Source organism: Ictidomys tridecemlineatus, chromosome X, assembly GCF_052094955.1.
Source record: "Ictidomys tridecemlineatus isolate mIctTri1 chromosome X, mIctTri1.hap1, whole genome shotgun sequence".
In the NCBI taxonomy this organism is placed as follows: domain Eukaryota; kingdom Metazoa; phylum Chordata; class Mammalia; order Rodentia; family Sciuridae; genus Ictidomys; species Ictidomys tridecemlineatus.
Genome location: NC_135493.1, coordinates 2,561,587 through 2,574,806, shown reverse-complemented (window position 1 = coordinate 2,574,806; position 13,220 = coordinate 2,561,587). Strand labels below are relative to the sequence as shown.

The following is a 13,220-nucleotide window of genomic DNA, read 5'->3' as shown; positions in this document are numbered from 1 at the left end:
AGCTGGGTCACCCTCCTATGCGAGGGCAGTGAAGCACATAGGCCCGTGGTATACCCATCGTGCTCCAGTGGGACAGGCAGTGCCAGATAGATGGTGGACCCTCGGCAGGGTGGCATGGTGAACACACATTCCCGCTCACGTATCTACTTCATGGAAGCACACCTGGACCCGGTGCCCTGGCCTGGCCCAGAGACCAGAACAATCCTATCCTGGGTGGGGACGGAAAGAAGGACTGCAGGCGAAGAAGCCCCAGAGGGCCTGCTCCCCACCCCTGGCCAGAACGCAGAGCTGGTGGGCCCACCCCAGGCCGCTTCCTAGTGGACACCTTGGGCGCAGACCCCTCGCTGTGCTGGCGCCCCGAGGGCACATCCAGGAGGAGCAGGGGACAGGGCTGGACCCAGACGGACGCGGGACCAGGTGGGGAGAGCCAAAGGCGTGGGGTCTCCAGACACCGACACCCAGACACCCCCTCCCCGGGGGGTGGGGGGCTCCACCTGTGCCAGGGCGGGGGCGGGGGAGGGAGGAGGAGCAGGTGACGTCACCCGCGGTCCCCGGGTGCCCGCGGCGGCGGCGACAGCCCGGCCGCGTGACCCGTGCGCGCCAATGGCCCGGCGGTCTCCGGGGCGACGCGGAGGGTCCGCGCTCCACCGCCACCGCGCCCCCGCCCCGCGTCCGCACTGCAGAGAGCGGTGGCGAGCAGGCGCCGGCGCACTGGCCCACGTGCCGCGCCGGGAGAGCGAGAGCTGGACGCAGAGCCGGCGACAGGGCGAGGGAACGAGGGGCGACCGACCCCGCCGCCGCCGCCGCTCTGCTCAGCCCGGAGGAGCCCGCGCCGCGGGGGCCCGGACCAGGGAGGACCCCGCCCCAGCAGGAGGTACCGTACCCCCGGGAGGGGCCGCTCGGGCCAAGGAGACCCCGCGGCCCTCCGCCCGAGCCGGCCCGGCCACAGCAGCCCGCGGGGCGGGGGGCGGCGTGGGAGGGTGCTGTGGCCCGCGGGGGCCCTCGCGGGGTGGGGCGGGGGTCGGGGCACGAGGGGCGGCTGGGGTGGGAGTGGGGGGTGGGGCATTAACCTCGCTGTCGCCCCGTTCGCATTCACAGGTTGTGGACACCTGGGCTGCTCTCCCCGATTCCTAGGCTCCCGCCCCTGGGTGTCTTCCCCCAGTGCCAGCCTGGTCAGCCCCTAATATCAGCCCCGCGTGGGCCGAAATTGTGGGCGATGGCGGTGACGATGCTGCAGGACTGGTGCAGGTGGATGGGCGTCAACGCTCGCAGGGGCCTGCTCATCCTGGGCATCCCGGAGGACTGTGATGAAGCTGAATTCCAAGAGTCCTTGGAGGCTGCCCTGTGGCCTATGGGCCACTTTACCGTGCTGGGCAAAGTGTTTCGCGAGGAGGATAACGCCACTGCGGCCCTGGTCGAGCTCGACCGGGAAGTCAACTATGCTTTGGTCCCTAGGGAAATCCCAGGCACCGGGGGCCCCTGGAACGTGGTCTTTGTGCCCCGTTGCTCAGGCGAGGAGTTTCTCGGTCGCGTGCTCCACTTCCTGGAGCAACAGGGGCAGACAGTGGAAAGCGTGGCCGGTGCGCTGGGTCTGGGGCTGCGCAGGGTGTGCTGGCTCCGATCTGTCAGTCAGGCGATCCAGCCCTGGGTGGAAACCGTGAGATACCAGCGCCTGGGCCTGTTTTCTGGGAGGGACCAGCCAGCCCCTGGGGAGGAGTCCTTTGAGGCCTGGCTAGACCACACCACTGACATGCTGCATGTGTGGCAGGGGGTCTCTGAAAGGGAGAGGAGGAGGAGGCTGATCGAAGGCTTGAGAGGGACTGCCCTGCAGCTCGTGCATGGGCTCCTGGCGGAGAATCCGGCCAGGACTGCGCAGGACTGCCTGGCGGCCCTGATACAGGTATTTGGAGACAACGAGTCCCAGGCCACCATCCGGGTGAAGTGTTTGACTGCTCAGCAGCGGTCAGGCGAGCGTCTCTCCACCTTTGTGTTGCGGCTGGAAGTCCTGTTGCAGAAAGCCATCGAGAAGGGGGCCCTGGCCAGGGCCTCTGCTGACCACGTGCGCCTGAGGCAGGTGCTCACCAGGGCCAACCTGATCGAGCCTCTGGATGAAGCCCTGAGGAAGCTGAGAATGGTTGGGAGGTCTCCCACATTCCTGGAAATGCTGGGGCTAGTTCGTGAGTCTGAGGCATGGGAGGCCAGTCTAGCCGGGAGCGTGAGGGCCCCGGCAGAGGAAGGGGCTGGTGCCCCCGCTGATGCCCAGGCAGATGCCAGGGCCAGTGCTAATGCAGAGGATGAGAAGGTGGAGAAGGAGGAAGAGGAGGTGGACCAGCAGCAGCAGGAAGAGGTGGTGGTGGAGGAGGAGCAGGAGGAGGAGGAGGAGGAGGAGGGGCAAAGGGAAGACCAAGGCAATGATCATGCTCCTGTGGGCCCAGGCCAGGCAGGACCCACTGAGGCCCCAGGAGGCCCTGCCCCAGCTCAGATGGGCAGTGCTTCTGATGCCAGCCCAGGAGGGCCTGGTTGTGGGCCAGAGAGCCTGGCCCAGGCAGAAGAGCAGGAAGCTGAGGAGCCCGTGCTGGAGGGGCTCAAGGACATCCCAGAGGAGTCAGGAAATGAGGATGGGGCTGGGGAGACTGGCCACCCCGAGTCTGCCCCAGGTGAATAGGCTCAGAAGACCCAGGGGCTCCTCTCCTCTCAGGCAGCAGAGCCTTGGAGGGAGGGGCAGGACTCGCGCCAGGGCCTACCGTCACCCCACATCAGGAGCAGGGCCCAGGGAAGGGCTCACCCTGCCCAAACCAAGCCCCTGGATCCCCCCAGCTTCCCAAAGGGGCCATGGCCACCACCGCCACCAGACTTTTCCAGTGACCCCAAAGACCATATTTTCCACCAGATGGAGCGAGGAGAGGTGCCCCTCCTCATGGAAGCCCCAAACCCAAACCCTGCCAGTCTAGGGCTGCAGGCCTGAAAGTGGGGAGAGGGGCTGAGGTCACCTGCCACCTGCACCGGACTGGGAGACGTCGGGGAAGAGAGTCCATCTCAAGGGTGCCAGCTGCCTGGCTCTCCCAACAGGCAAAACCCCAACCCGATTCACCGTCCCCGGGGCAGGGTGCTCCTGTCCCTGTCCCTGGAGGCCCACCTTGTCTGTAAGCCCCATAGTGACCCACCTCAAGCAAACGCCCACCCCCACGCTAGCCACCGTTCCTGTGCAAAGCCGTGAGGTGTGTGTCAACCCCGGGCAGAGGACCGTGCCCTCGCGGCCGGCCACCTCCAGGCCCGGGCACGTGCCGTGAGCTTCCGGGCGAGCCAAGGCTCTGCTCGCTCCTGTCCAGTGTCGTGAGCTCAACCTCTGCTTTCTCGGTGTAGATCTAGGCCAGCTGCCTGCCTGCCGCTTGTTCTCGTGGAGATGTGTGTGTGTGTGTGTGTTCTTATCTGAGCAGCTCCTCCCAGGAGGCCCTGAGCCCAGTCCCCAGGAGTCGGAGGCGGGAGCCGGCGCGAAGGATGGACGGCTAGGGCGTGGTGGACGCTCACCCCCTCGGTGATCAAGACCGCGGCCTCACCTCGGGCAGGAAGCACTGGACCTTAGATGGAGGGGCAGGGCCAGGGACTGTGCTTGGACGTTCCACCCCCGTTGTTCCTTGTGACTCAGTTTCCTTGGCTTGGGGGGGGGTGTTCCCTGTTATGCTTTCCACTGTCCTGTGACCGTTCTGTGCCAGCCATAGGGCAAGGGCCACCCCACAGCAAGTCAGCCCCTCAGGGGGCTCCCGGAATGGAAGTGAGTGTTCATTGCCAGAGGCCATTGTCCTGGCAAGAGGCAGTTCTGGGGTCCTCAGAAAGGGAGACTGTGGTGGGAGGGCCCCAGCGTGGAGACAGAGGCGGCTCTTCGTCTGCAGCCCCAGGAGGGGGAGGCCCGGGACCTGTGGCCTCGAGTGGTCGTGAAGAGTCCCTTTAGGTGTTGTCAGCCCTTCTCTTCAATGGTTCAGTGTTTCTGTTTAATAAATTTTGTGAAATGTTCCAGCTTATTCTATCATAGTGAGGGAAATTGGGGGAGGAATGCTGGTTGGAGATGGGACAGGGTGGAGTAGGGGGGACAGTGGTGGCTGGGTCAAAATGCTGGGTGCATTCAGGCAAGGTCCATGATGAGCTGTTGTGATTTCAGCTGGCCAGTGGGCAACAGGATGCTGTTGGTTGTGGGTGGGCACTATCTTTCTGGCTCCCCAGGGCACTTGGGAATAAGTGGGTTAGGCATTGAAGGGAGGGCACAAGACCACAGGATTCCCAGCAGTGCACGGGGTTGGAGGCAGTGGGAATCAGGGCATCCAGGCAGGTCAGACAGGCCACGTGTGTGCTCCCGGGCTAGCAGACAAGGTCAGGGAAGGGCCGTAGAAGGGCCCTGGCATGAGGTCAGATGTCCCCAGCCCCAGCAGGAGCTGTGTGGTGGTGGCTCAATGGTATAGTGCTTGCGTAGCATGCATGAGGCTCTGGGTTCAATCGTCAGCATCACATAAATGTAAATAAAGATATTGTGTAAACCTAAAACTGAAAAATAAATATTAAAAAAAATTAAATCATATTTTATGTTAGAACATTTCTATCAATAACCAATTGTATGTAAGAAGGTATTCCCATAACATTTACAATGCAGGGGCTGGGGATGTGGCTCAAGCAGTAGCGCGCTCGCCTGGCATGCGTGCGGCCTGGGTTCAATCCTCAGCACCACATACAAACAAAGATGTTGTGTCCCCTGAAAACTAAACAATAAATATTTAAAAATTCAAAAACAATAATATTACAATGCAGCTAAAAAATTTGTGTCATGTAATTTTGGAGCCATGCTTTTGTAACCCTAGAGTTTGTGGCAATGCCTGTGTACGTAAGCCTTATCTGCTGCCTTTTTCATAAAGTATAACACATGAAAATATGTATAGGACATAATGATTGATAATTATAATAAATATCTCTGATTGATTTTTGTATTTACTGTATATTTTATCATTTAAATGTATATTCCATATGCATTTGTGTGTGTATCATTATAATGTAAAAGCACACATCTCTTATTTACTGTGTCTTTTGATTGCACCATTTTCTCCTGTGCTTGAGATAATCTGTTGTTTTATTCATCATGGCCACTGAGAATAGAAAATCCTCTGTAATGTTATCAGTAAGGGGCTATATTGGTGGTTGATAGGGAAATGAAAGAGAACACAACATAGGACTGATGTGGCACATCAGTGATGGTTATTTCTCTCAATTCATGTCCCATTTCACCATAGCTATCATCTTGAAGGACAAGAACAAAGTAATGGAAACTGTTAAAATAAAAAAACCCTACATTATTGAATCCCAAAGGATAACAAAAATTCAGGAAGGATGTATATCTGATATGAAGAAACTTCTAAAGATCAGAATCTTCCTTGCAGCCCCATGAGGATCATGGCCACAGCATATATTTCATCTTATATGTCTAAAGGGTGGACCCCACTATGATGATGATCATAAAGCAAGCTTCAGGTGGTTTAAACAGTTCTAGAGTCATTGTTCATTACATGACGTGAAAGTGAGCACTGAGTCTGCACAGGGTTATATGAAGGCAGCTGAATGATTATCAGAAATGCTAAATAAGATGTTTGTGGATGAAAATCAGTTGTCTGAGCAGATCTTCAATGAAAATGAAACTTCACTATTGTAAAAACAGATGTCTAAAAGAACTTTATCTATAAGAAGCCACATTACCAATGCTCTACAGTAGTAAGATGGCATGCATGACACAGCTCATCATGCAAGATGCCTTTCTCACTTGCTATGCCAGTGAAATGGAGAAGTAGCATTTGGAGAATGATATGCCTTTTGAGATTGTGCTTATTGTTGTTAACACTCCAAATATTCCTATGCAATTTTGGAAGAATTGAAACTCCTATGTCTGCATCAAAAACATGGCTTGGGTTACTCATGGCCTTGCTAAAACACATAGGGTAGATATGCCAGGCACACCACAGTGCCTCCAGAAGGCAGGTAGAGGATAGTGCAGCTGGGGCTATGTTCTGTTCCTGCGAGATGCTCCAATGTGACATGTCTGAGACCCAGATACAAAGGCCAAGGCCTGTGCATCAAGGACACTACAGGGATAACCTAATGATTGGTCAGCTACTATTGCTTCTACACACACCCCAAAACAATCCCACTGCCCAAGTGTGCTCACGGTCCCTGAAGACACATCTCTGCATGGCTACAGTCAGCAGCATAGAAGGATTATTGGTATATCTAGATGCAAACATCCTGCAGCAGATTTGCCCAGCCCAGATTTTCTGACCATTGCTCTTTAAATACTCAGAACACTGTGTCCATCACCTGTACAGTGGAGATGGTCTGAGCTAGCAATGCCCACTTGTTGGATACCTGAGGAAGGCAAAAGCAGGTGGAGTGGTTTGGAGAATGTCACCCCTGCCCTCCTGGTCTTGCACACAGCTCCTGCTGGGGCTGGGGACATCTGACCTCATGCCAGGGCCCTTCTACGGCCCTTCCCTGACCTTGTCTGCTAGCCCGGGAGCACACACGTGGCCTGTCTGACCTGCCTGGATGCCCTGATTCCCACTGCCTCCAACCCCGTGCACTGCTGGGAATCCTGTGGTCTTGTGCCCTCCCTTCAATGCCTAACCCACTTATTCCCAAGTGCCCTGGGGAGCCAGAAAGATAGTGCCCACCCACAACCAACAGCATCCTGTTGCCCACTGGCCAGCTGAAATCACAACAGCTCATCATGGACCTTGCCTGAATGCACCCAGCATTTTGACCCAGCCACCACTGTCCCCCCTACTCCACCCTGTCCCATCTCCAACCAGCATTCCTCCCCCAATTTCCCTCACTATGATAGAATAAGCTGGAACATTTCACAAAATTTATTAAACAGAAACACTGAACCATTGAAGAGAAGGGCTGACAACACCTAAAGGGACTCTTCACGACCACTCGAGGCCACAGGTCCCGGGCCTCCCCCTCCTGGGGCTGCAGACGAAGAGCCGCCTCTGTCTCCACGCTGGGGCCCTCCCACCACAGTCTCCCTTTCTGAGGACCCCAGAACTGCCTCTTGCCAGGACAATGGCCTCTGGCAATGAACACTCACTTCCATTCCGGGAGCCCCCTGAGGGGCTGACTTGCTGTGGGGTGGCCCTTGCCCTATGGCTGGCACAGAACGGTCACAGGACAGTGGAAAGCATAACAGGGAACACCCCCCCCCAAGCCAAGGAAACTGAGTCACAAGGAACAACGGGGGTGGAACGTCCAAGCACAGTCCCTGGCCCTGCCCCTCCATCTAAGGTCCAGTGCTTCCTGCCCGAGGTGAGGCCGCGGTCTTGATCACCGAGGGGGTGAGCGTCCACCACGCCCTAGCCGTCCATCCTTCGCGCCGGCTCCCGCCTCCGACTCCTGGGGACTGGGCTCAGGGCCTCCTGGGAGGAGCTGCTCAGATAAGAACACACACACACACACACATCTCCACGAGAACAAGCGGCAGGCAGGCAGCTGGCCTAGATCTACACCGAGAAAGCAGAGGTTGAGCTCACGACACTGGACAGGAGCGAGCAGAGCCTTGGCTCGCCCGGAAGCTCACGGCACGTGCCCGGGCCTGGAGGTGGCCGGCCGCGAGGGCACGGTCCTCTGCCCGGGGTTGACACACACCTCACGGCTTTGCACAGGAACGGTGGCTAGCGTGGGGGTGGGCGTTTGCTTGAGGTGGGTCACTATGGGGCTTACAGACAAGGTGGGCCTCCAGGGACAGGGACAGGAGCACCCTGCCCCGGGGACGGTGAATCGGGTTGGGGTTTTGCCTGTTGGGAGAGCCAGGCAGCTGGCACCCTTGAGATGGACTCTCTTCCCCGACGTCTCCCAGTCCGGTGCAGGTGGCAGGTGACCTCAGCCCCTCTCCCCACTTTCAGGCCTGCAGCCCTAGACTGGCAGGGTTTGGGTTTGGGGCTTCCATGAGGAGGGGCACCTCTCCTCGCTCCATCTGGTGGAAAATATGGTCTTTGGGGTCACTGGAAAAGTCTGGTGGCGGTGGTGGCCATGGCCCCTTTGGGAAGCTGGGGGGATCCAGGGGCTTGGTTTGGGCAGGGTGAGCCCTTCCCTGGGCCCTGCTCCTGATGTGGGGTGACGGTAGGCCCTGGCGCGAGTCCTGCCCCTCCCTCCAAGGCTCTGCTGCCTGAGAGGAGAGGAGCCCCTGGGTCTTCTGAGCCTATTCACCTGGGGCAGACTCGGGGTGGCCAGTCTCCCCAGCCCCATCCTCATTTCCTGACTCCTCTGGGATGTCCTTGAGCCCCTCCAGCACGGGCTCCTCAGCTTCCTGCTCTTCTGCCTGGGCCAGGCTCTCTGGCCCACAACCAGGCCCTCCTGGGCTGGCATCAGAAGCACTGCCCATCTGAGCTGGGGCAGGGCCTCCTGGGGCCTCAGTGGGTCCTGCCTGGCCTGGGCCCACAGGAGCATGATCATTGCCTTGGTCTTCCCTTTGCCCCTCCTCCTCCTCCTCCTCCTCCTGCTCCTCCTCCACCACCACCTCTTCCTGCTGCTGCTGGTCCACCTCCTCTTCCTCCTTCTCCACCTTCTCATCCTCTGCATTAGCACTGGCCCTGGCATCTGCCTGGGCATCAGCGGGGGCACCAGCCCCTTCCTCTGCCGGGGCCCTCACGCTCCCGGCTAGACTGGCCTCCCATGCCTCAGACTCACGAACTAGCCCCAGCATTTCCAGGAATGTGGGAGACCTCCCAACCATTCTCAGCTTCCTCAGGGCTTCATCCAGAGGCTCGATCAGGTTGGCCCTGGTGAGCACCTGCCTCAGGCGCACGTGGTCAGCAGAGGCCCTGGCCAGGGCCCCCTTCTCGATGGCTTTCTGCAACAGGACTTCCAGCCGCAACACAAAGGTGGAGAGACGCTCGCCTGACCGCTGCTGAGCAGTCAAACACTTCACCCGGATGGTGGCCTGGGACTCGTTGTCTCCAAATACCTGTATCAGGGCCGCCAGGCAGTCCTGCGCAGTCCTGGCCGGATTCTCCGCCAGGAGCCCATGCACGAGCTGCAGGGCAGTCCCTCTCAAGCCTTCGATCAGCCTCCTCCTCCTCTCCCTTTCAGAGACCCCCTGCCACACATGCAGCATGTCAGTGGTGTGGTCTAGCCAGGCCTCAAAGGACTCCTCCCCAGGGGCTGGCTGGTCCCTCCCAGAAAACAGGCCCAGGCGCTGGTATCTCACGGTTTCCACCCAGGGCTGGATCGCCTGACTGACAGATCGGAGCCAGCACACCCTGCGCAGCCCCAGACCCAGCGCACCGGCCACGCTTTCCACTGTCTGCCCCTGTTGCTCCAGGAAGTGGAGCACGCGACCGAGAAACTCCTCGCCTGAGCAACGGGGCACAAAGACCACGTTCCAGGGGCCCCCGGTGCCTGGGATTTCCCTAGGGACCAAAGCATAGTTGACTTCCCGGTCGAGCTCGACCAGGGCCGCAGTGGCGTTATCCTCCTCGCGAAACACTTTGCCCAGCACGGTAAAGTGGCCCATAGGCCACAGGGCAGCCTCCAAGGACTCTTGGAATTCAGCTTCATCACAGTCCTCCGGGATGCCCAGGATGAGCAGGCCCCTGCGAGCGTTGACGCCCATCCACCTGCACCAGTCCTGCAGCATCGTCACCGCCATCGCCCACAATTTCGGCCCACGCGGGGCTGATATTAGGGGCTGACCAGGCTGGCACTGGGGGAAGACACCCAGGGGCGGGAGCCTAGGAATCGGGGAGAGCAGCCCAGGTGTCCACAACCTGTGAATGCGAACGGGGCGACAGCGAGGTTAATGCCCCACCCCCCACTCCCACCCCAGCCGCCCCTCGTGCCCCGACCCCCGCCCCACCCCGCGAGGGCCCCCGCGGGCCACAGCACCCTCCCACGCCGCCCCCCGCCCCGCGGGCTGCTGTGGCCGGGCCGGCTCGGGCGGAGGGCCGCGGGGTCTCCTTGGCCCGAGCGGCCCCTCCCGGGGGTACGGTACCTCCTGCTGGGGCGGGGTCCTCCCTGGTCCGGGCCCCCGCGGCGCGGGCTCCTCCGGGCTGAGCAGAGCGGCGGCGGCGGCGGGGTCGGTCGCCCCTCGTTCCCTCGCCCTGTCGCCGGCTCTGCGTCCAGCTCTCGCTCTCCCGGCGCGGCACGTGGGCCAGTGCGCCGGCGCCTGCTCGCCACCGCTCTCTGCAGTGCGGACGCGGGGCGGGGGCGCGGTGGCGGTGGAGCGCGGACCCTCCGCGTCGCCCCGGAGACCGCCGGGCCATTGGCGCGCACGGGTCACGCGGCCGGGCTGTCGCCGCCGCCGCGGGCACCCGGGGACCGCGGGTGACGTCACCTGCTCCTCCTCCCTCCCCCGCCCCCGCCCTGGCACAGGTGGAGCCCCCCACCCCCCGGGGAGGGGGTGTCTGGGTGTCGGTGTCTGGAGACCCCACGCCTTTGGCTCTCCCCACCTGGTCCCGCGTCCGTCTGGGTCCAGCCCTGTCCCCTGCTCCTCCTGGATGTGCCCTCGGGGCGCCAGCACAGCGAGGGGTCTGCGCCCAAGGTGTCCACTAGGAAGCGGCCTGGGGTGGGCCCACCAGCTCTGCGTTCTGGCCAGGGGTGGGGAGCAGGCCCTCTGGGGCTTCTTCGCCTGCAGTCCTTCTTTCCGTCCCCACCCAGGATAGGATTGTTCTGGTCTCTGGGCCAGGCCAGGGCACCGGGTCCAGGTGTGCTTCCATGAAGTAGATACGTGAGCGGGAATGTGTGTTCACCATGCCACCCTGCCGAGGGTCCACCATCTATCTGGCACTGCCTGTCCCACTGGAGCACGATGGGTATACCACGGGCCTATGTGCTTCACTGCCCTCGCATAGGAGGGTGACCCAGCTCCTGGGTTTGCCCAGGCCTTTCCTGCCGTGCGTGCTGCAAGGCCCAAGACCCAAGGCCCAAGAACCAGTTTCTGCGGCTTTGAACCAGTTTCTTCTCCTTGGGCCTGTATTATCTTACTGCCTGTCCTTTGGCGAGTCCCTGCCTCTTCTTGTCAGAGACATAACCCGGGTCTCTAAGGCCTCTGCCTAAGTGTGTGTAGGAAGAGGCATTCAGCTGGGAGGAGGGTGCTCAGGTCCCCCCCCACCACCACCCTGGGCCCTCCACAGCTTGATGAGCTTGGGGTGAGGGGCGTTGCTCTCTGTTTTAGTCAGGTTTTTCGCTGCTGTGACTGAAAGACCTGACCAGAACAAGTGTAGGGCAGTTAAAGTTTATTTGGGGTCCCTTCATGGTTTCAGACCTCTCAGCTATGGACAGCCGGCTGCATTCCCTGGGGCTCAAGGTGAGGTAGGACATCGTGGCAGAAGAGAGTGGGAGAGGGAAGCAGCTCACATGGTGATCAGGAAGCGGAGAGAGAGAGACTCCACTCTCCAGATACAAAATATATACCCCATAGCTATGCCCCAATTCCCGCCTCCTCCAGCCTCACCCTACCACTTCAGTTACCACTCAGTTAATCCCCATCAGGGGATGTACTCACTGGTTGGGTTAAGGTTCTCACAACCCAACCGTTTCTCCTCTGAACCTTCGTGCACTGTCTCACACCTGAGCTTTTGGGAGACACCTCACTTCCAAACCATTACACTCTCTTGGCCCGGAGGGCAGCATGGTTGTCCGACCACCCCTGAGGCATTTGGGGCATTTGGGCTGTTCCCAGGGTAGGGCTGTTACAGACACTGCTGCCGCCCAAGTCCCACGTGCCTCTCTGAGCCGCCGTCAGTGAGGCAGGCTCCAGGGTGTACATAGCCGTTGTCAAGAAGTGGCTATGCTGGGTCTTGGGTTGTACCCATCACTGCCGTGACCATGTGCGACTCACTGGTTTTCTCCCGTGAATGGCTAAATCTGTGTTCCCTCCCACCCGCAGCATGGGAGTGTCCTTGCAAGCCCCAAGGCCTGAGCAACCTTTGGTCTCTTCAGCCTTGAACGTTTGCCCATCCCAAGGGGAGAAATGCTACCTGGTCATCATGTGCCTTGCATTCCCTGAGTCAGTGGCAAGGTTGGGAATCCTCCCACAAGTTCACCGAACACTCCCTGTTCCTCTTCCATCAATCTCCTTTACTCCTCTCCTCCCCATCTCAGAGACATATTGTTGGCCTGTTTCCAGGAGAAAGTTGCTAGCGTCAAGGTCGAAGGCATTCTCATTTTGAACACTCAGCCATTGTCCAGAAGCACATCACATTGGAGTTGGCCTCGTGGTTGGACTTTGGCTTGCCCTTGCTCCCCAGGCGTTTCCACCCCTTCTGGGGGCTGGGAGTGGTAAAAGCTAGGGGTTATGGTTTGGATATGAGGTGCCCCCCCCCCAAAGCTCCTGTGTCAATGCAGGAATGTTCAGAAGGGATGCCGTTACATTATGAGAGCTATAACCTAATCCATGGATTAATCCATCTGATGAGTTAATAATTTGAAAGGACTGCTGTACTGGGTGGTAACTGTAGGCAGGTGAGGCATGATTGGAGGGGGTGGGTCACTGGGGGCTGTGCCCTTGGGGACAATATCTTGTCCCTCTGGCTTCTCCGTCTGTCTCTCTACTTTCTGGCTGCCACAAAGTGAGCAGCTTTCCTCCACATCACCCCTCCACCATGATGTTCTTCGTCACTCTCAGGCCCAGAGCAAGGGAGCTGGCTGGCCGGCCATGGACTGAACCTCTGAAAATGTGACCTCAAAACAAACTTTTCCTCCCCTAAGTTGTCACTGTCAGGTGTCTGGTCCACAGTGACCCACTGTGCAAACAAAGAAACAGGTGTCTTCTCTCACAAACCAGCTTCCTCTGTTGGCTTCATGTGTCTGCTCCCTCCCCTTCTCCTTGAGGACCTAGACTGCTTGTTCTGATACAAGCCACTACCGCTCTTAACACCCACCGTGAGAATTTCTGTCTCCTCGGCCTCAGTGTTAGACTCGCCATGGCTTATACCACATGCCACCCTCTTTCTTGGTTTCAGCCATGATGTTTCTGGGGTCCTTCTCTAGGGAGAGCACTCCCATGGAAATATTCTTGGGGTGGGTCTAGTGTCACCAACTGGCCCAGCATTTGTCCTGTTTTCAGCCTCACCTCTTTCTACTCTCCCTCTCTCCCCACCTTCTCCCTCCTTCCCTTCCCTGCTGACTCCAAGTCCAAGACTCTGGCTCTGTCTGGGGTATGGGTGTGGGCTCATCTCCCTGCATCCTCACGG

General features: G+C 59.3%; 2 protein-coding genes across 2 annotated transcripts; one reads left to right on the top strand and one right to left on the bottom strand.

The window, feature by feature from the left end:
* The first annotated feature begins 567 nt into the window (after positions 1-567).
* On the top strand, positions 568-4,011 carry LOC144371664 (paraneoplastic antigen-like protein 6B). The gene is made up of 2 exons (XM_078034094.1): positions 568-874; positions 1,099-4,011. The coding sequence occupies exon 2, from the start codon at positions 1,217-1,219 to the stop codon at positions 2,663-2,665; it is 1,449 nt and encodes a 482-aa protein (XP_077890220.1). The 5' UTR covers positions 568-874; positions 1,099-1,216; the 3' UTR covers positions 2,666-4,011.
* Positions 4,012-6,881: 2,870 nt separating this feature from the next.
* On the bottom strand, positions 6,882-10,326 carry LOC101970503 (PNMA family member 6A). The gene is made up of 2 exons (XM_078034093.1): positions 10,019-10,326; positions 6,882-9,794 (listed from the first exon to the last, which is right to left on the bottom strand). The coding sequence occupies exon 2, from the start codon at positions 9,674-9,676 to the stop codon at positions 8,228-8,230; it is 1,449 nt and encodes a 482-aa protein (XP_077890219.1). The 5' UTR covers positions 9,677-9,794; positions 10,019-10,326; the 3' UTR covers positions 6,882-8,227.
* Between the last annotated feature and the right edge of the window lie 2,894 nt (positions 10,327-13,220).